Below are 23020 nucleotides of genomic sequence, written 5' to 3'. Positions count from 1 at the left end.
AGATAAGGGCCTGGCAAAGACTTTGTTCTGTGAATAGCAGAGCTTAAGCAGTCCTCCGAAAACAAAAGAGCTAAGGTTTGGGTTTTTTTCCCCTTAAACTTAGTTGCTGCCAACCAACGTGGCAGCTGGGTTGGAGGCTTTAAGAGTGAGTTTGGATCCYAGACTCATTATGAGGTGCTGAGTTAGGAGTATTGTGAGCTTAGATCCCTGCAGGTATGGACTGGGCTTTAACTGGCAGACAAAAATTCTGCAGTTCTGGAGGATGGAAACAGAGATGTTCCTTTGGCAGAAGTGGAATCCTAAGCAGATTCTCCTGCACTCCGTAGCTCTAATGACCGGGACAACTGTCATAGTGTAATGTCATAGCCCCAAAAGAGCAGCTCTTCTCCAGACCTGCTSTATTAAGTGATGAAAATAAACTCTTCCAACTGCTTTGGATGGGCTGCAATTGAGTCCAGATTTTCTGCTCCAAAAGAATCTTCAGCTGGCCTTTTAGGTCTCTTTTGCAGCAAGACATCAAGGACATGGACTTACTAACATTCTGTTTCTCACAGTTGGGGGTATCACATGGTGCATGGGCAAGAAATCTGTAGCCTGCTGTTCTTGCTTCAAAACCTGCATAGCTGTAAAGACAAGTATGCTATTACATAGACTCTCAGCTCTTCTTTGGAGAGAGATGGGCCAGGGCATAGCGTATCTTTCATCTAAGCCAGCAGAAGAAAGGTACTAAGCATTAAAACCCACTCTGCTGAGTCATGAAACACTTAATGGCATCCTAGGAATATAATAGGCATCTGTTTTTTTCTCCTTGTCACAAATGTTGATTCAGTCTAGCTTCTTGTATTTTATATGAGAATTGTTGTAGGATAAGTAGCTGTAAAACACTAAAAAGCCTTCCGTTCCAAGGTCCGATTTCGAGGTAGAGATACTGTTTTTCACTTGAGTGGGAGAGTAATTACACACACGTTTCTTTCCCCCACTTAGGTATTGTTACACTTTGCGTGTCTCTTAGGATAAGTCTGCACAACAGAATGCAGGCGTGGTTGTAGCAGGAGCCAGCCTAATCCAGCTGACATTGGTAAAAATAGCAATGAAGCAGCTGGAGATGGGAGGGACGCAGATGTGTAGTAGTGATCAGGGTTCCTAGCAGGTTTGTAACCTGGTGGATGGCACAGAGCTACTACATCTTTGTTGCTGTTGTCTGTCTTGCATGGGAAATTAAACTAGCATGGGTTTACTGGCATATGCTACAGGTATATGTGCAGGTCCTGGAGATGAAGGATTAGGAAAACTGTGGGAAAGTAAAGATCTGGGACACTTGTGTTCCAGTAGGTGGACAAAGTTTCAAATCAATGTATCTGGCTGTGGGAGAAACAGTCAGTCTTGAATCTGTATATGACTGAAAGTAGGTAGGAGCACCTGGTCTTTTGCCTCTGCCCTTGCGGAGGCCCTTTCTGTTCTGGAACTGCCTGCTGCAGACAGGATGAGGAGGTCTGTGTAGGAATTATTAAGGGCAAAGGGTCAAAGAGCCCACGACTTCACCATCAAAATGAAAAACAGCACTGCAGAGAAATCACTTGACCCAGACGTTKTATCTAGGTCTCTCCAAGCAAAATTAATTTAGCATGCTCAGTCTCATTACAAATAGATGTTCTGCTGTGTGCCTGAGAATATCTTGAGACAGAGGGCAGAGCAGCAGGTTACAGTGGATCGGCAGCAGTGTGAATGAGATCACAGGACAAGAGAAAAAAATGCTAATGACGAAGGCAGATGAGGTGTAGACTGTGTTGCCAAAATTTTACATTAAAAAAAAAAGAATCATTTACCCTGTTATTCTGCTGACATGGAGATTAAAAAAAATCCCATTCCCTTCTTCTATGGACAACTTAAACATGTTGCAGCACAACATAAAACTACACCAGCTCCCTGTCCCTAGAACATTAGCTGCAGGTTATCACCACTTCGCTGCTCTGAGCAGAGCTGTTTGAAAAGAAGAGAGAAATAATTAGGGCTTCATGCAGAGTCAGAATTATCTGCAGTAAAACAAAGATGTTATTGGCAGCTGGAGAACTGATGAGGGGTCCTAACAATGTATCATTAGCATCTTTCCATACTTCGTTAAATAATTAAAAGGCAGGATAAATAAGATCACTTTTGGCGTGAAGAATACAGCTTATTAAGATACCTCCTAGCTCTGCAGGATCTTTTTGTCCTACAAGTGCCCTTAGGTAAGTCATGTGTTTCCAGGAATCTTGAATCATWCTTCTCTAATACGCAGTATTGCATGTCCACTCTTAGTATGTGGCTGGGTCATTTTGATTCAGCCTTTTTTTCTCCTGTCTGTGTCTCCTCTAAGTTCTTCTGATTCTTATTGTTTGTTAAGTGACAGGAGAATGTGGAAAGAAGTTTTGTGAGATGGGACAATTGTGGGGTGCATCAATCCTGGGCTTTTCCTCTCTGACCATCTGGGTTAACTTTTGGGGTAGTAAGCCAGCACTTAATCTTTCATTCTTATTTTTAATTTTGACATGTTCATCACAACTAGCAGTTTGTAACTTAATTGTGAAATTGGTGACTGTGTTGTTACTGGATATTCTTTAAATCAACCAGAATCACTGCTAGGAAATTTAGAGTGACTACTGTGGTTAGTCCCATTTAAACCCACAGCTGCTGCGATGCTTTTTCCCAGGATTCTGACAACCCAGACCTGCGGGATCGTGGCTATATCTACTGGCGCCTTCTTTCCACGGATCCAGTGACTGCCAAAGAAGTGGTCTTATCAGAAAAGCCACTCATTTCTGAAGAGACCGATCTGATTGAGCCAACTTTGCTAGATGAGTTGATCTGCCATATTGGGTCTCTAGCTTCTGTGTACCACAAACCGCCCAATGCTTTTGTGGAGGGGAGCCATGGGATCCACCGCAAACATTTGCCAATTCACCATGGAAGGTAAGCAGAGGCAACCATTATAATAATGGGGAAGATCAGTTATTTATTCCTAGCAAACAGTGCAAAAGATGCAAGTACCTTTTCAGCACTTCCATATATTATTTATTTATTTATTTACTGATTGAATAGAGGCTTACAGATCATTTAAGGAGTTATTTCATTATAGGATTTAATCTTGGGTATGTAGTTTCTGAGTTTGTGCATCAGAATACAGAGGAAGCATGATAAARTTCTCATGCAGGGAGAAGTCTTGATGTCCTTTGAGAAAGCACTGTTTATAAGGCCTCTGACATTAGAGTTGGAATAGCAAAGCAGAAGCTTTGGATAACTGGTGCAAGGCTAATCCGGGAGTAAGAAAACAGTGGGAAAATCAAGCATCTTGCACAATCTAAGAAGTGTATGCTTCTGTAAGAGCTTTTACTTGAGCAAAAATGTAGCTTAGTCATGTAGAATAACACCTGCTTTGTGTAGCTGGTAAATACCAGGAKCCTTTGTAGTGGGAATGTGATATGGGAAGGACTAGCATAACTTTCTTGTTACTTGATACCTGTAAAGGTAAAGCAAGGAAAGTGTATGATCTGCTAGGTGCTGTCACTGAAATCTTTTTYGACTTAAAATAAGATTCTGACCTGTGAAAATAATGCTTTGGCTTATTATCTGGAGCTTTGACACTTTTCTGTGATCACAGTCCTGGGAGTGGGTTAGATCTGCAAGAGCAGGCATTACAGTAGCCTTGAATTCTGGCTGTGTTGCTGCTCAGCCTGTTCCCATGGCTTGTCATTCAGGTAAGCAGTRCTATTTGGCAACTATATTAATTACAAACATTAAGCGTGCTTTACAGCAGGAGGCACAGTATCCAAGCTTACCTTTTAATATATTCCCAAAGTGACATTTGCAGTGCTATTTTATGCTRTTGCACTGATAAATCAACGTGTGATGTTGCTCCTTTTCTATCTTCTGACACCACTCCTCTGCTATTCTTAGCAACTAAAGCTATTTCTGTAGTATTACTGACTTTGAGAAGCTGAATTGTTTTCTYGCTGTGTATGAAATCCAGTCTGGCTGCATTGACCCAGGACCTGCAATCAYAAGTCTACTAGTGAGACAAGAAAAAGCAGTGGCTACTTTGCTCAGCTRCCTCTCCTACCCAAAGATTTGTCTCCATAGCAAAATGAGCTTACAAGGGAGATGTAGCTTGGGTCTCCACTCTGATCAGCCTTTTTGTATATTGCTATTTCAGGTCATTACAGAAGCTAACATTTTAGGCAAGTAACTTACTCAATTTAAGGAATTCAACTGTTGCAAGGAATGTTACTCTTTATTAGTTTCTTGGGTATACTGCTTATGTGGTTTGAAACTGGTAGCTACTGCCAGGAGAGTCAACTCACCTCCTCTTTTTTTTTTTTTTTTTTTTTTTTTTAGACTGTAGCCGTCTATAATAATGCTCTGTCGTTTCTTGCTCTGCAATCATCCATTACCTCAATCTAAAACCATCAGGACTTTACCAGCAAGAATTAGCTTTGTCCATTGTAAGGTCATCTTATAAAGTGGCCTTGTTATTGTGGTTTTCTGCTTTGTTGTTACCAAAAGGACAGATCAGTCAAGCTGATGTCAAGGCCTCCTTTGCACCATGTCACAGTATGCAGAATTTTCACTCTAAGCAATGTATTTATAGTGAGAAGCTCCTCAGGGACAGGCTTGTGGGGAACCTGAATTCATGCATACAGTATGTTCTTGCTGAATATTAAAACTGATTTGCCTCTTCCTAGTCCTGAAAGTTTCATGAAAATCTGCTAGCTTGGAGCAAGTTAGAAAGCGGTGATCTAGTGGAAGATAACCTSCTTGCCTAACTGTTTGGAGTCATCTTCATTACTTCTGCCCTGTGGCAATGACCATTCTGGTAGCTAGCCCACTCTCTAGAGACTGACTTTTTTTTTCTTTTTTTCCTTCAGATTTCACAGTAAGATAGCACAGAGTCAAATGTGAAGGTATCCCCAATGAATGTATCTTAAAATGGTCAAGATAGCCTTACCATGAGTAGATGGATAGAAATAGCTAGTTCAAGTGGTGCTTTCTGAATATAAACCTAAAAGGAATTAGTTATGGTTGGCAGAATACGCTGCATGACATTGTATTAGGAAGCGCGTTGTCGTATGAAGCAGTGTGGGAGAGTTTGTTTCAGCTCTTGGCTGATGGGCAGACCTATTGAACAGCTCACAGGCAGTGAGAGGCTCCAGCCTCCTCCATGAGTCTCGGGGCACAGAGTTGCAGATGAATCCTGAAGGTGGGGAAGCAACTTCCTGATYGTTGGGCAGCGTTGCCTCGCGTGATGGCCCATACCACCTCCGTTCTGCTGGGAGATTTGGGCAGATGTTTACAGAGCTCCTGGGAGCGGAGGACCTGGGAGGGGAAAGTCTGCTTAGAGGAGGGCAGGAGTACCAATTCGCACCCAGATGGCAGCAGGTACTTTTTGGTTCTGGTTCAGGCTGTTCATCCCTTGTGACATGCAACTTTTGGGAACCACTGGAGGTCGGACACATAGGGCCAAATCTCCGGTCCTCATGGAGGTCCAGGAGTAAAAGACTGTGAGAAAACTGCTGCCTACTGCCCAGTACTACAAAGGAGAAAGCTTTATCAAGTGGTTTTTTGCTCTTTCTATATATAACCCTCTTTCTTTATTCYTTTCTGTCTTTCAAATAAAATACAAAGTAATATATACAGATCTCTTTAAAAAGACCCATTCTGCACAGGAAATGGAAGGCTTGACACTTTGTTGTTTTGTTTTGTTTGGATTTTTGTGTGTTTCTTGTTTGTTTATAATAATACACACTGTTTAGTTTTGTCCTTTTGTAATTTCTTGTTGGGCTTTGGGGCAGCTGCAGTTWAACAAGATCTTGAAGCATTGCTTTATCTCCATCAGAAAAAGGATGAGTAGGTGTTAAAGAGGTGTAGTATTAAAAGGATTATACACTGGGAACTAAGTGTGTGCACTACAGGCTTGTAATGTGCCTCTGCTCCTATGTGCTGTTCTTTAAAGCCCATTCTCAGGGTGGGGGTGAAGCAGGGAAACCACTTACTCTTCAAAAATGCTTTAGTTAGCTGTTCGCCGTAGTCAGAATTATCTCCCTGCTGAAGGCAGAAGCAGAAAGGACAACTAATATTGGTACTACTGGAGGTCTAAATCTTTTAATGCAAACAAACTTTCAACCCTTTCTGTTGCTGCCTGGTAACTAATTCATTCTTCAGTTCTTATGCTACATCTTTTTCTCTTGACACTGAAGTTAGGAGCAGCTTATACTGTGTTACTAAAGTTTTTCCCTCCGTAACTCCTCAAATGAGGAATCCTTATGAAAGAGTCTCAGTGTTCAGCACCTTGTCAGGACACTAATTCCAATGGCATCTGCATGTTAGCTGCATCTGCAGAAATAAGAGCTGGAAATAACTTTCTCAGTTATTGCAGGCAACAGGACACAAAATGGATTTGAAGTTGTCTAAAATACTAGCATCTATGGTTTTAAAGAATAAATGTTGTAATAATAAATTCTCCAGTAGCTTCAGTGAGTTTTACATTTTCTTTTCACCTCCTTGTTGTGAAATTAAGTGGCAAATGAATATAAAGGAGACAGACTGCTTATGAGAAACTCTGGAAGCTGTATAATGAGTTTTTCTAGACTAGTAGTTAGAATGCCTGCTAATACATAAAAGAAGAAATTATTACTGGTAGAAAGGAGATGCCAATTTAAGATTGATGTTTTTAATCAGAAAAGAGTTATGGAGCTTGCCCAGATCTGTCATGGGGAGGTTGAGCTTGTATTGTTAGATCAAGGGTTCAAGAGTTTTATTAGTGGTAGGCTGCGGAGGAGCAAAACTGGGTTTGGTGTGTGTGTGTGTTTTTTCTTTTTTCTTTTTTTTTTTTGGTAGGTTATTTGTTTGCTTCATATTTACATATAGTTGTCTAGACTCAGTAGGTTCAAAAATCATTTGCATAGACTTCTCCTGAGTTAGGAAAGACTTATTTTCAGTGCTATTGTCTATGTAGTATTTATCGCTCATGGTTTAGGAGGAGCAGGGCAGGGTTTCACACCTGAAGATACCCTTTTCTGAATTGTAAACGATATCTGATTCATAGAAGGTCTCTGTGCTCAAAGCATGTGTTGAAGAACCATGTTCCATAACATTCTGCCTCGTATGTAGTAGTGGTTAGATCAGCTGCCAGGACAAACCTGTAACAGGCTTCTGCTCATGGGCCAGCTCTTGCTGTGTTTCTCCATGCTGGAAATCTGAAGCTGGAGATCAAAGGTGACTAATGGTTCATTTCTCTGATTTTTATTTTTCCCACCTGCAGCACTGATGCAGGAGACAGCCCTGTGGGCACAACTGCCACTACAAACCTGGAGCAGCCGCAGGTCATTCCATCRCAGGGCGACCTTCTTGGTGACCTTCTGAACTTGGACCTGGGACCCCCAGTGAATGTTCCCCAGGTGTCCTCCATGCAGATGGGTGCTGTGGACCTCCTGGGAGGAGGTCTGGACAGCTTGGTAAGCTATGTGCTCTTTAGCTTTGGCTGATGTGAAATAATTGCAGGTGTGCTCGTCTCTGCAAAGCCTTGATCACTTATTGTAATGTTTGAATCCCTGAGCTTCCAGTGCTGAGTCCTAAAACTCGAAGAAGATTGAACCAGTGCTATTATGCGAATTTTCAGCAGGTTTTTCCTGCAATAAAACGAATATTGATGTATGCCGTAGAATCCCTGCGGCCAGTGCATACATCTTTCATACTGCTTCTGTCTGGAGAAGAAAACCAGAAAGTTGTTACAAAGATTTCGAATGTCCCAGTGCTTTGTAATTATTCTGACTCCTTTTCGAAAGGGCATTTGTTCCATCCAGTTCCTAACCCTATTAAATTTCATTGCAAGAACTCTCAGTGCTGCAAGCCACAGCCCTGCATCATCCCACTTGTGTATTCTCCAGAGTATGTCATGGTTTAGTATCCATGACATCTCATTTGCAGTTAGGCCAAGAGGGAAGCGCTCTGCCACTCTGCACGTTGTCCTCCCCTCGCCACAGCAGCTCACGAGGTGGGAGGTGGCATTCCCTTACTGAAAGGGTCAGGCCAAGAGTGTGAATAAACACGCGTTGCTTCTGCTCTGGGGTGGGAGCGGGGCGTAAGCTGTAATGAGAGAATCACTTAGCAAGGGAGTGACAGCTACAGTGCAGAGGAGCTCAGTGCTGTGTTCTTACCTCGGCAGCAGCCGGGCAACAAGAAACGGCGAATGTAATCGTTAGCCTGAGACCTGTTCCCGTATGGTGGAGTACAGTGCACGGATCCCTGAGCTGGCAGCCTGCTGACTTGCCAGCAGGGGTAAGAAGCAGTCTAGCTGCATTTGCACCATGTAATCTGACTAAGACCACCCTAAGGGAACAGGTACAAAAAACCACACCTAGGTGGTTTGCAGATCCACAATGGATTTATCCGTCTTTGTTTTGAGGTTTGGCTTGTAATGTGCGGGCTCAGGGTATCTGCATGCCTGGTTTAGGTGCATCTTCAGTTCTGAATCAAGCTCTGAATAATCGAAGCAGAGGTGGCTGGGTAAATCCTGGTGCAACAAATCCTTATTTGCCAAACAATTTYTTAAGCTACCGTAATCTTATTAAAGCAGACATTAAGCATACTTCCAGCTCCAGTGTTTCATGAGCTAATGAACTGGAAACAATCTACCTCTTAATGGCATTGGTATTCATTGAGGTCAGATGGGCTTGAGAGTCTGTGCCATCTAAACAGCACTTCTGGAGCCTGCTGTTTACACTAAGGGAATAGGGGATTAGGGAAATGGTCTCAGCTGGAATTGCTGGGATGCAGGCAGTGAGCACGGAGCAGTGACCTTCGCAGCCTTTGTCCTGCGTTACAAGAGTTGCTGCTAACAAATTGTAGGTTCTTGTGTTCAGGCATCACAGCAAACAGTGCTATCTATGGCAGCTCAGCGTGGCTGGGAGTTGAATTTCTGTCTATACTGTCCTCGCAGGCCATCCGTTGTAACCCTTTACAATATGTCATGAGCAGTGGGAGGCAAATAAATAAGCAAAGCAGAAGGATTAAAGCTTGGTTTTGGGAAAAAAAGATTAATGATTGGCATCAGTGGACTTAATTTAATGACCCCCTTTGGCAGCAGAGCTGTTTAGTTTACATGATACTAGGCTTTTACTTCATATTTTTTCTCAAGCCTTAAGTAAATTCATGGGGCTCTGTGGTGTTATCTAACGAAGTGACTGTGTCTGGGCAGGGGAGTAGCTGTGCCCCSGGCTGTGTGGGCCAGCACCCTCTCAGCTGAGCTGTTAGATGAGGCTGTTTTCCCCCAGAACGCTTTCTATTGGAAGGCTGTTGCATCAAATGCCCTTTCTTCCCCTTACCTCTCACATGTGTAAATGAATCTTGTCCTGATAAATGTGTGTCTTTTTRTCTGGCTTTTTGTCTCTTCATCAGCCTGGTTTGTTTGTGAGATCTGTGCCTTTGTTTATTGTTGTGGGCATGTGTTTTAAAAAGTACCAAACTGATTTATCCCAACCTGGTATTAGCTTAATTGCTAGGCAGTGTCTCTCTGCACTGCGTGGCTTGTCAAGGGGATTAATCCTGGGATAGTATTAAGCAAAGTTTGTGCAGTGCCAAAAAAAAAAAAAAAAGTGGGTTCAAAACGCAGTATACACATACCTGCACTGTATATGTTGTAGGTGGGTGAGATGAGTTAAAAACGTGGCCCGAGGCTTCCAGGGTGCCTCCTTGAAAAAGGACTGAGCTCTTGATCCTTCACCAGGAGTCAAAAATGGTAGTCACTTAGGCTGCTCATGCAGTCAGTTTTGGGGCTTGGAATCCTAAATAAATCATCTTCCCCTATCTTTGTCTGAACTCTGGCTATCAGTGTATCAGTATGGATTCTGGCTGTTGGTGTATCAGTCTCTTCCTCTTTCTACTCCAGATAGCTCATCCACACATTTCTCTGTATATTATGTTGCTGCTTCTCTCTCTCTATGAAGTTTCCCTCTCCGTTACTCTAAARTTTTTCTCATTCATTTTCTTTCCCTATTTTGCTGAGGAGGTTGAGTGAGGCACCCATACCACTGCATGAAGCTCGGGGCAGTGTGAGCAGTCTCTCTGTTCTTCCCAAAGCAGAAGGCATTTACTTCACTTTGGCCCAGACCCTGTGAGAAAGTAACTGTGTTTGATTGTGGATGCTGACGCAGCCTCTTTTGTCCGCTGCTTGAGTTGCTTCCTTTTCCCATTCCCCCCCTCTATCTTAGGAGTCTAGGCAAGAGTACTGGAACCACGCTGTTTTAGGGTCTAATCTAAGGAAAACGTGAGTTTACTCGTTTCCAACAGATTCTGTCTAGTGTAATTTTTAAGACTCCTGATGATGGAATTTCTGCCACCTCTGCTGTCAAGCTCTATCTACTTTCTGCTTATCACTAGCGGCCCTTCTGGATCTCAGGGGACCTAGGGAGAGGCAGGGGAACACAAGCTATTCGAATGCAGTGTGTACTCTGCCTCATTCCTCTGGCATCGATCTTACAGCTTTACCKGGGACAAAGTCCAGTGACCTGTCGCTGTAGAACAGTCTCAGATTCTGCTTCCATTTTGCAAGCAATTGTATGATATATAAATAAGCCTCTCTGTGTTATAGTGAAAGAAAGTGGTTTGTGGGATGTGTTTGGAGTTGATGCATGAAACCAGTGGCGGTGATGGTGAGATTGCATCAGTAGTGTGAGCATCTCAAAGGCAGCTGAAGGTCTGGAGTAGGTTGCTGGCAGATTGTCAGCCACTTTGTCACATTCACTCAGTGTCATTTGTTGATCCCCTTGGATACTTGGGGTGGTTTTTGTACTTCTGATAATGCCTCCTTTTCTTTGGAGARCATGTCTGTCTTTGGAGGGATGTTCTTGCAATGGAAGTCTTAATGAGACTAACCCAGGAAGATCAATTCAAGCATTAATTTCTAAAACAAATATCGTTCTGCATTTCCATTTTTTTTAAACCATGGAATTTTTCTCCCAGGCATTTGAATAGTGACTGCATTGTATAAAACTAGATAAACAGCAAATTAATACTGTTCACTAGAATTCCTTCCTCAGCATTACTAGATATTTATCCTCATAACCAGTGAGACTCCAGCTGCTTGAYAGGTTAATTTTCCTCAGTGAATATCTTGTATTTTATCTCAATAGTAAGTCCTGTAATCGGCGTTAAATGTAATGTGCGTATTGTGCAGGCACAGATGCTGTGCATGTGTTAACAATTAAAAAAAACCATACCAGGCCCCTAGTACAAGAACAGATTATGCTTTCCTTATAATCAGAGCGGCCTTGCTGTACGACTTACGGAAAGCTGCTCTGTGGTTAACAGAGCCAGGACTGGGTCTGCTCCAGGTTAAGCTCCTGTCTGTAACCCTGGACAGTTCTTGTTCTTCTCTGCTTTACTCTCTTCTCTGTAAAACGGTGACTGAGTCCACTGCTTTAAAGCTGACTCTGTGCTTCCAAAGTGTTAGGCAGTGATAGCAGTCACTAATGTGGCAGAAGCAGAATTTGCCTAGAGAGCGGTTTCCCGGGTGCGGAGTTCTGGGTGCCAAGGGCCGGGGTTTGATGCCCTCTCCCCTTCAAGCCAGCTTCGAGCGGCTAAGCTTCATGCAGATTATATGCAGCCTTCCAGCTCCTGGGTTACTGTCGACACAGCTCTCTGTAGGACAGCAGTTGTCTATCTGTGCTGTAATGAGCCGGGGTAATTTTGTCTTTAAACCTTTTTGTGGGTTCAGTTGCTGTGAAAATCCAGCAGGCGTGAGCTCCAAATGCTGCCCAGCGTAACCAGTGGCTCACGGTGAGCCGATGTGCTTCCCAGGGRCTGGACGCTGTGGCAGGGAGCCAAAAAGGCTGGCTTTAAACCCTGAAGCAGAGCAGTAAATTTGTAGCAATGGACAGTCTCGGATTGYCTGCTATGTAAGGATTTTATTTAATACTTCAGCCACTCATCTACAAGAATATTATTGATTCAAGGCTGGCAGCTGCTCAGTCTGATCTATGTCCYGAATTGTAAAGCTGTTTAATAAACACTGGATATACAAACTCTTCTGTAATACCTGGACAACAGTTTGTGGCTGTTCTGGGTGGTGCTGGATGTCATCTSATAGCGAGGATCACTGGATAGCTAGGGTTTGACCCCAGAGGTTTCTTCAGCATCACTCAGGGCTGTGTCCCACCGCTCCACATGCTCTGAAGCAGGGAGGTGGAGCTGGAAACTGAATGCTGGCTAGTCTTCTCCTGTCYGGGCACCCACAGACTTGTTAGCTTGGGAAGAAACACAGTCCGCCAGTCCCAAGCGCCTGCCTTGGAGCTGATYGGAAACACTGGTGTGCAGAGGTTGCTGGCGGTACCCGTCCCTCTCTGGCTCGCTGCTTTTAAGTGGGGAGTTCAATGTCTGGCCTCAGTGGATAACACTCCGACCAGTTGCAGTTAATTAGGGCCTCACCAATGATGTTTTTTTCAAAAGCTTTCTACTAAGTTAGTTGCGTAGGTATATGAATGGTTGATTGCTTGAGCGGCTCTAGCTTTGTCTGTACTAYGGCACTGTCAGAATAAGAAGCCTGATCTAATTTGGAAGCACAGAAAAGACCCCCAGCCTGCCCTCAGTGCTGAATGCCTCTTCCAGCTCTCCAAATGACTGGCTGTGTGTGATCTTAGGGAAGTTAATTCACCTTTCCCTGGAACCGTAGCATAAATGGCTAGGCTCTGCATCAAGCCACGTGTCCATTTATATAGCAGACCCACCGTGTCCCCGGTGTGCTGTTCTGGCCTCCGGCGATGAGCTGCGAGCCTTGTTTCATCTCGGCCGTTCTGGTTTGATGAGCTACAAAGGACGTCTGCAGGGATTGCTGACAAAGGGCACGCGGCTGTTCCTGGAGCAGCGCTAATGGCGAGAAGGAGCTCTTCTGGTGGGTCGCTCATTCATATCTGATTTAAGGCTGTTCAGGTTGTTACTGTAAGCATAATAAGACTCAATAGAGCTTTGTAGAGTTGCTTTTTGACGCTTCGGAAAATCAAAACAGGGTTTCATTAGAAACGTTTCAACGTGGCAAAGCATTAGCAGTAAGTGCTACTCAAACTGGTGGTCAGGGCTCGGCTGCGTAACCTGTCCTCCACCATCTTCGACACAGCTTCGCTGGGGCAATAGCCCTTCTGTTCTGCAAGCCTGCCTCGGCTGCTCAAAAACAGACACACAAAAAGAGCAGTAAGCAAGGTACTGAAAATGCCTGGCTGCGAGCCACGGCCGAGTCTGCAACAAGACATCTGCAGCCCCCCAGGAGGTCAGAGAGTGCAGTTCATGCAGTAGAGCGCATGTCTGTAACAGCAATAGCCCAGATCAAGCGGCCTGCTAGTAACTGTTTTCTCAGCTCAGTCAGCCACATCACCTGGTATTTGTTCAGAAAATGTCCTGTGTTCCTTGCACTTATGTTACTGAGAATGTGTGTTTTCATCTAGCTCCTTGATGCTTAACTTTTAGTTGAGGGGGGAGGCAGCGATTGCTCCCCTTAGCCTGTGAATTCTGGCTCTGTGAARTGCATAGCCAGTCGCTGAACGATGGTCGTTGCAGCTTCTGTCCCTGGCTCCACCCTCCCCTGTTATTTTTCGGAGCTCCAAAAAATCCCTCACGTCATGTTGCAGAAGTGATTGTAGAAGCCTGTAACCCCTCAGGATCACATGAACACTTCAGCAGAGTCACTTCATTACCAGCCACTGTTAAGATGCAAATAAACCCTCCTAATGAAGTGCAGCAATGCTGAAGTTGCTGCGTAAGTCAGCATAACTGCTTACACGGAGCTGAAATTAGAGGGCAAACACTCTTTAACTGCAGAGCAGCTGCAACGCCATCCGAGCCAGCTAACGCAAAGTGAAGATGCCGATGCAGCTCGGAGAGGTGCTCGTGCTGCTTCTGTTCAGAGTAGAGCCTCGCCTCTTCTGCAAGTCCGGGCAGCTGCTAGACTGCTGTTTGGACAAGATGGGTTTGTAGGTGCAATGGAATTAAAAGAAATTCCCATTTGAAGAACTTTGTGCAGCTGGTGTCTGAGACTGTTCGCCCTCTACTCCGCACCAGCAGCACTTCATCACGGAGAGGGGCTCTGTGCTCTCCAGCAAGAGGCAGCCTGCCAGCTGCAGGGGCAGGAGCAGGGCTTCGCGGTGCTGCAAGTTCCCTGCGACGAAGCCCCCAGGGACCCTCAGCCATCCTGAGGCCCAGGGGTGTTCTTCACTCCCTCCACCTTAATAGTGAGGATTTCAGCCTAGATGGAGCTTGCAGCTCTGTCCTCTGCTCTCACAGTGGTCTGCTAGGGGGGCCAATCCCTGCCGCGTTACCCTTCCCGAAGGAGTTGCCGCTCGCCTATCGGAATGAATGGAAACAGTTAAGTAGAGCTGCCAGCCCTTGGGAATTGGTTCAGCAGCACTTCACGCTTCACTAATATCTGCTGCTTTCCTTCTGCGTTCTGCCTGTCACTACAGATGGGAGAGGACACTCAGTGGGCAACTGGTTCCTGTTCCCTCTGTCTTCCTCCTCCCCTGTTACTCATACACATGTTACTGTCTTTTTTTTTTTTTTTTTTTTGAATTCAGCGTAAAGCAGGAGTTGGGAGGATTGGGTAAAGTAGACCTTACAGGAGAAGTATAGGTGCTATGGGAAGGTGACAGCCAGGAAAAGTGGAGAACACTTGTGTGCTGCAACATTGAATAGTGCGCCCTAGGCCCGATTTGAAACTTATCTGACTAATTCTTTGTTAAATTTTTACTTTCCCTTTCATTTCTTTGGTACATTTGGTATATCAGTTGGTGTATTGTCACTCCTCTCCTCCTCTTCCTGGCTCTGCCCACAGAGGTTTCGTGAAGCTGCCCGCTCCTTGGAGCCTGCTGCGCTGTGCTGCAGCGCACACCAGCAGCGCTTGGTCCCAGGCGGAGGAGCCAGGGGACAGAAGGGGTCTCCTGTCCACAGCCCCCTCCTGCTGAGTCGAGCTGGGCTTCRGGATGAGTAGGTCAGCTTTCTTGCATCGGAAAAACAGCTCCTTTTTGCTACAAAGCAGAGATGATTGGATGCAATCTAGAAACATAAGGAGGATCATGATAAATTCTCCAGAACAGTGAGGGTTTTTTTCTCTGCCTTGCAGGGGGTRAGAGGTGGAGACTCGAACTCTGAAGACAAACAGCAAATCCAAATCCTACTTTTCTTCCCTAAGGCTTGGCAGCTTGGGAGAATGGAAGACTTGCARATAGCTTGAGGAACTCCAATATGTCACTTATTCCCTCCCTTGCAGTGAACACATGCAGATACCAGTGTCTTGGTTTCTTCGAGGTTGGATTCCTAGCCTGCAGCTTCTTGTGATGAGTGTAGTAGGAAATGGTAGAATAGTTAACATCTGGCTTGATTATGCAGAATTATTCAGTCATTTCCATAATACGCTTTGTAAAAATGCTTTCTGCTTGATAAACTAGTCTTTCTCCTACTTTAGACAATGATGTACCGGAAATCTTCCATGCATACAGTAATATCTGGAAATGAATTGGATTCTCTACTTTCTTTATACTAATAGGCAGTAAAGTATAAAGGAAAAAGTATGAAGTTCATCTCCTACAAGACTATGGATAGGGATGAGATGTAATAGTTGCATTTATTACTCCTCAGTGAGACAGTAACAAYGCATAAATGATCTGATATATTAATCTAAAATATGACTTGGCTTGAGAGCAGCATGTAGAACAAAACTCTGCTGTGCCAGGCTCTTTCAGTGGGGGAAAATTGACAGTGTAATAAGTCCCATTTTTACAAACTCAATATTAATTGAATTTGCAACTTTTGGCTGGCTTTCTTTGGTCTGTCGCTGTTCCTTCCATTACATCAGATGGCTCCTGTGAGTTATAGGGGACAGAGATGCTAGAWTATAAAAGGGGGATCCAGAACAACAAAGGAATTTGTCAGATTTTATGGGGTTGTCTCGACGGTTAGTTATCTTCTAGTAAGTCACTGCCTTGCAAATTCGCACTTCTCAACTTACTGTATCCTTTTCACCTGTGCTTAGAGAAAGAGAAGTGTGAAGGTTGGTGGTATCTCTTGACCAGTRTAAAATGCCTTTGCCATGAGATCTCCCAGGAAATAGTTTTGAAGGGCCCAGAACCAAGCTGAATTTCCAGGTGTTTTGTGCGGAGGAATAGGACTGRGGCCTCTCTGGCTCTGTGCACATGTGTTTCTGGCAACTTCTGCTTTGTGCCATGCAGTGCATTTTTAAAATATTTRTATTACATCGGCCCATATTTGAATAATTTACCTAGAATCGGTTTTAAATGCTCTTCTAAAGCAAACAAACCCTCCAAGTCTTATGTATACCTTGATCAAATGGAAGATCAAAGCCTTTAAAGAGGTGAACTGTGGCGTTCTGGCCTGCCAGTCCATTAGGTAGGCTGTCGCCTACCCCTCCCCTGCACAGCCTTCGTCCTGTGTGCATGTTGCCGGGGTGTGATCTGTGCTCTGCATGGGACAAGAAACTGTGCACCAGGCAAAAAATACCATGGTCTTGTGAACAAAAGCGTAGGACACAAATAAGCCTAGAGACGTATCTGTAGTGATTAACTCCTGCAGATCTCTGCTTGTTTCCTTGTGGCTATCAGTCATTTATCAGGCGCTTTATTCACAGGCGCGATGTGCTACTTGCAAACAGCCCTCGTAGGCTGCTTTGGAGCCTGTCCTTAGCACCGAGTTCTCTCGAGCATATAGGACAAGTGGATGTTTAAAAAAGCGAGCTTTACCACTGAGAAAACGGTCTAGAGGTTTTGTRAAGGGAGTTCACGGCAGGACGGCTAATAGTTGGGCCGCAGGATGATCTGGAGGAAGGGCTCTGGAGAGGACATGCTGTTTATGGAGCATGGTGATGAAGGCTGCATGGGCGATACGCAGTTGGCTATTTCAGTTGCCTCAAACGGTAGCTGTGTAGCTTGGCAAACATCATTATTGAAATGTCCTGCTGCACTGTAAGGTCTCCTTGCTATTACCGAGTGACCTGTTAGATCTCAGAGCTGGTTTTGCGCCCTGTACGGGAGGGGCAGCCRTCTTCAGAGGAAAAACAAAGCTCATCTCTCTGAGCTGTTGTAATAGCAACCTGGAAGCACGTATTCCTTTCTCTTTCTTCATGGTTATTGAAAGAGCCGCGTGTCAGAGGAACATAGCCAAGCTGCATTGTATTTTTTTTCTGCAGTTCGTAGCTGTTCTCTAGAAAACTAAAGCTTTCAAGAAGTGAGCTTCCTGTCAGTTTTATTTTCATTCCTTTTCAGTTACCCCACTGGATTTTGTAGAGCTGCTCAGGACTGCTGACTGCCAGTATTGTGGGTTGAAGAAAAAACACTGATGCATGAAACATGAAAAATTGTGCAGAGTTTATCATACAGATGACAGGCTCAAGGCAGGATGAGTTTTTGGTCTTATTAACCTGCAAAAATGCTCCTTTCTCCAATAGGTGTGTGGAGCAGTTCTCCAAATAGTTTTGTTCACAAAGCAACAAAAAAGCCCCTCTGTTCCTGGTACTTTCCCATCGTAGCATTTCTGTCTGTCCTGTATGTGGCAAGCGAGTGAGACATGTTTGCAGCAGTGCAGTGAGGTGAGCTCTACTCTGGCCATCTGACACTTAGCTTAAATGATCTCGGTCTTTCTCTCCTCTCTCTCCTTCTCTCTTTCAGCTTGGCAGTGACCTTGGCGGGGGCATTGGAGGAAGTCCGGCAGTAAGTGCCATTCCATTTTTTTCCCCAATTGAAAAAGCTGCTCAAAGCTCAAGATTTTTAAATACAAGCTTACCCGTTATGTGTTTAAAGATGCTTAAATCTCTGAAAGTGTTTGAACACGGGCAACTGCAGCTGAAACATGCAGGTCCCAACCTATGTTGCTTTGGATGAAATTGCCACTTGGGCACTCCTGAGAGATGCAAGGGCTAGAGCTGTTGACTTTGCTTGGCTCTCCTTTCTCCAAGCTCTTCGCTAGGAAAGGTGTGAGCACAGGTATTCARGTTGACAGTATTCCAGTCCTTGCTTAACTGCTTTGGCAGCTAAAAGGCCAACAATGCATGCCTCTCTGCGCATAAAACCTGTTCTGCTACTACAGTAATCCAGTGTCACAACAGGCTTGTCTGAATTGAATGGCTCAGTGCTTATTTCCTCTCAAAATCCGTGCAAAACTCTCCCTGGAAGTCAGGATCCAGTAGAGACACTCTGAGCTTTCATACTATGCATGATCAGCACTAAAATCTGCCCACTGCCAGCCTCCTTTTCTGTGCTTATGTTCTGTGGCATCTCTAGGACCTAGAACGCTTGCCCAGGAAATGGAATACTTCCAAAGCACCCATGACTTCAATTGCATATGACCTTCTTCCAGAAAAGTGCAGGAAAAGGATGCACGATGACTTGGAGACACAGCAGGCAGAGGGGAGTGTGCCTCCAACACATGCTGAGGACAATCTCCTGTAGAAGGCTCAGTCCTTACTCCTAGGGCTGTTTAGCCAGCACTTAAGCGGAGAAGAATGCTCCTTCCTTCTGGAAGGAGGGCCTTCCAGGGACCCTGTTGTTATGGCTGCTCCTCCTTTCCCTCTGAACCTTGCACTGCTTTCAAACTTCAGCTTGAGGGTGCAGTAGAACCTGTGTTCCAGTTTCATGTAGCCCCCAGGTAGCACACCAAGAAGTGGGAGATACTTGCTCTGCAGAGGCAGGTCCTGGTCTGCCCAGGCAAGTGTTAAAACTACCTACCGGTTCTGTAAAACCACCAGTCCCCCTTGTTCAAAGGATTGGTTAAAGCACCACATATCAGGTAGGTTCCTAAATGCAGAATAGTAGTGAGATTCAGACCCAGACTTATCATCAGTGTTTCCTATTGCCTGCCTTAGTCGTTCTGCCTGTTTCTGGGCTGCTGACTGTGGTGAATCCTATTCTCAAATATGTAATTCTTCCTGCTCATAGTGAAGAGAACTTGGGTGCTTAAGTTGAGTGTGACCGTCCTGCCTGGAGCTGGGCATGTAATGGTTAATATGACAGTGTTTGGTGTCATTTCAGTTCTAGGGGAAGGGACTGCCCTTCTTGCAGAAAGATTGTCCTCTGGTAGGCAAATAGGACTAGTTTTGCTTCATCTAATGAACCTTTTTGACCCTAGTGCTAAGAGTATAGAGCTCTGGCCTTGGATCGGAATCCACAGTGCAGTCATGACTCCCACATTATTTCTGGATATGCCAAGTCTTGCTGATTCCCAAAGACTGTTATACTTGGGAGAATATTTGAAGCATCTTGTCTTTTACCTGGGTTATGCATGATTGATCCCTAAAGCACATTATCTTTGTGGGAAGGAAAGATGGGGAAGCAGGACTTCTCCATAACAGGAATAGATAACYGAAACTGTAATGATAATATGAAGGCTATTGCATGGTTGAGGTGACAGCAGAGTGTAGGGATTAGTTGCTAAGAGCTTTGGAATTCAAATGCATTATTTAGCACTATTGATAATTCAGCGGGGAAGCTGCAAAGGGCTATAAAATATTCAGGATATTGCCCGAGTTCATGATTTATTTAATAAGTGGTATTTTTCATATGTCACGTTAATCAGTGCTTGTTTTTTCTCACTCCTCCAGGTGGGGCAGACCTACATTCCCTCTTCTGTGCCAGCCACCTTTGCCCCTTCACCCACCCCAGCGGTGGTGAGCAGTGGACTCAATGATCTCTTTGAACTCTCATCTGGTATAGGCATGGCCCCAGGAGGATACGTGGCTCCAAAGTCTGTACGTAAGAAAAAGAACAATCTGTCAGTACACTGCAGTACTTCAGGCAACAGGGAGTGGGAAATTGCTTGCCTGTCATCTTTATTGTTGCTCTCGGGGGCTATAGGGGCATCTTAGTTCAATTCCATCCCATCAGAGGTGTGCTCTGGGTTTCTTTCAGGCAGAGTAATGGTTTAGTGGAGACAGGGTTAGTTGCAGACTTCTGTTTTTCAGCAGTTCCCTTGTTTTGCCTGTAACTGTTATTCTACAGAATGGCTTATAAAAGCTGTGAGAATGTCAACTTTRTGGAAGCAGCTTTCCTGGAGACCTAGCTTTTAGCAAGGTTCCCCAGGAATCTGAGGGCACAACATCATTTGCTACAACTTTCATAGACTCCTTCACTGCCATGTTACATTCCTCTGAATAAAGATAAAATTATGAGATTGGGATTAAGCATCTTGCAGTGTAACATGGGCAAATGCTCTATTAGTGACGCAGGTGACAGATGCACTGACTGAAGCATGCTTAGTCTTGAGGGTTCATTAGATACAAAACATAGTTTTGTTAACAGGCTTTAGAGCAGCTGTKTGGGGGGAGGTGGGGGCCAGGTTTAGCCTTTCGTACCTGAAAGGGAATAAATTAAAATCTGCTCTCTTATTAAATAGTCAATTAGTGAATAAACTACAATTATCCTGTGAAATCTAGGCTCTCAAGGTACTGCAAAGCATACATCAAGCTTTTAATACTTAGCTATTTACAAGTAATATACCAAATAAAACCAACTACAAAATAACTCAATAATTTTGAGATGAGAAGTACTTACTTTTGAACCTCTCAAATCTGAATCTTGATTTTTCCACAAAGTTGTTTTGGGAATCCAGAATCCAAACAACTAATAGTGTCAGCCCTGTGATCTATTTGGTTCAAATTTTTAGCATTGTCCTGCCTTTAATAGTCCAACAAGTCCTTGGAGAAGCCTGTCCATCAGCAGACTTGGTAAGTCTCACATTGATGTGATGGACACAAGCTCTGACTGTTTTTTGTGCACACTAATGTTTAGTATATTTGAGTTCTTATGTGACTGCTGTAAACAAATATGGATTAGGAGCAGACAGCTTATTCCTTGTTGGTGAGCTTGATCCTTTCAACACCCCATGTTGTATGTTCCCTGTAGTGTTTCTTTTGCATTTGTGGGCTTAATGTGACAATGTAGCTGTATTTCCAAAGTTGGGACTTTTTCTTTTATTTGGAAAACTATGCCTGYTTGTTATTTTCAGGCTAGATTTCTTACGCTGAATGAGATCTCTTCTGTTTCAGGTTTGGTTGCCTGCAGTGAAGGCTAAAGGATTGGAGATCTCAGGCACATTCAGTCACAGGCAGGGACACATCTACATGGAGATGAACTTTACCAATAAGGCTTTGCAGCACATGACTGATTTTGCCATTCAGTTTAACAAGAACAGGTGAGAAAACCGTATACTTAGTTTGCTGTGATAAAAAGATCACATATYTCCATGGAAGGAGTCTGTGTCTATGCCGCTAGATATAGCACGTTATGAGAAGTTGGTCTACCAGTGGCACAGGACCCCAGAGCAAACATCCTTGCCTTTATCATATCATCCTGCATATTGGTCCCACTCTGGCTAGACTGCTCTTTACTGGTCAGGAGAAAATAAAAGATCACTTGAGACTTGGCTGGGGAAGGAGAGCAAACAAGGTAGCTATGGGAAGGASTTACTTGTGCAAACTAGGCAGGCCTTTATGTAGGTGTGTAAGTCATGAAAACAGCTGCTAGACACAGTCTGCACTCTCATCAGACCACAGTTTTGTGAAACAGCTGAAAATACAAATTGATAAATTCATATTGTTTTTCAGTTGTTTGCTCAAACTGCAGCTTTCTTGCTCCAGTGAGGAATCAGGCAGCAGGTGGTCCCCTCTTTCTCCTAGCTTGAAGTGGCATCTGCCCCATTTAATCTCTGCAAAGTTTTACAGCAGCCTCATAAGTTGTTAGACAGGTTAGTGTTTTTATAGCTAGCAAGTGCCCTGAGGAAAGCATAAACAGGCAAGTGTCTGAGCTGCAGAAATATCAATCCCTTGTGCCTATTCCTCCTGCCTTAGTTGCTGTGCTGCCCCTCAAACTATCTGGAAGCGCTGATCTTGTTAATAAAGCCATTTGTCAGTGAAGAATTTTCAAAGTAAGAACCTGTGGCACATGTTCTCTCTACAATTGGCAGCAGGACAATTTTGTCAGAAGGAGCAGCCCCTTGAATGTCTAGAGCGTAGAGATTGTTCTTAGAAACCTCAGCCAAAAGACATACCATGGCAGTGCAACCCAAGTGTCATTACATGAATACCCTTCTTGGTCACAGAGCACAGAGTCTGGTTTGCTATAGATTATCTGGAGCAACTGCATCAAGGACCAGACTGGTTCTTGTCGTGGCTGAAAGGTTCCCCTTATTTCTTAAAAGATCCCTTCATAGAAAAGGGATTCTCTATGCCAGAGATCCACTGGAACTGTATTTTTAACATCACTGTTAGCTTTGCAAATTTGGGATTTCTTGGGACAAATAGTTTTTACTTATGAAGACATTATGCTAAGTAAGTCTTAGTAAATGTTCTCCCTGGACTGCTAAATTTTCTGGAGAGTTTTGCAGAGCTGCTGTAGCCAAATTTTTCATGCAAATTGGCCCCCAAAAAAGGCATTTTGCTYTTGATTTTCTCCATACATCAAGCTCTATTCTAGCCACACCTACATGGTGCATCCTAARTATGTAAGACATTTGAATACTGTATAGTAAAACAGCAGTTTCTCCTTTTCCAGCTTATCAGCACATATTCCACATATAGTCTACTACTATTTACTATTCAAATTCTGTCCTCCAGTCACCACGTTCCACTGTGGCTTGTGCACTGGAGGGAGCTGCAGAGGGCTAGTTCTTCGGGCTTAAATATATAAGTTTGTGATTAGGCAGTTTCTGTTGCATTTGCTCATCTCCTGTTGCTAATAATCAGATTCACTGCAGTCTTGGGATAAAGCATTTTGGGGAGAAGGGAGGAAGAAAAYCTCTAGAGCTATAGTGTAATGTAACTGCCACTTAGTAACAAAATGCAACTTCCTTTGGGCCTAAGGGAAAATAATAAGGCTTTTTGTGTCCCCCAAGGAGAGAYGGCTGCAGAAGGGAAATCCCATGGCTTAGCTGAAAGCTAAGGAAAACCAAGAGAGGGCCATCTGGTTAGAGAAACACTGGCATGCCCGATACACAGGTGTCTAAT

The 23020-nt window shown here is 44.1% G+C and overlaps 1 protein-coding gene across 4 annotated transcripts in view; it reads left to right on the top strand.

The window, feature by feature from the left end:
* The window catches only part of AP2B1 (adaptor related protein complex 2 subunit beta 1), an 82844-nt gene that overhangs the window by 37008 nt on the left and 22816 nt on the right, over positions 1-23020 (top strand). For 3 of the 4 annotated variants that reach the window (XM_085315525.1, XM_085315507.1, XM_085315515.1), the window contains exons 13-17: positions 2690-2949; positions 7295-7487; positions 17694-17735; positions 19622-19768; positions 21065-21210. In XM_085315525.1, coding sequence (XP_085171651.1) covers positions 2690-2949; positions 7295-7487; positions 17694-17735; positions 19622-19768; positions 21065-21210 — 788 coding nt within the window. The remainder of the gene's footprint in view (positions 1-2689; positions 2950-7294; positions 7488-17693; positions 17736-19621; positions 19769-21064; positions 21211-23020) is intronic. The other variant, XM_085315535.1, reaches the window with a different exon arrangement.

This window comes from Rhea americana, unplaced genomic scaffold (assembly GCF_003343005.1).
Source record: "Rhea americana isolate MKP2758 unplaced genomic scaffold, rheAme1 scaffold_111, whole genome shotgun sequence".
Taxonomy (NCBI): Eukaryota; Metazoa; Chordata; class Aves; order Rheiformes; family Rheidae; genus Rhea; species Rhea americana.
This window is presented reverse-complemented; position numbering and strand designations above follow the sequence as displayed.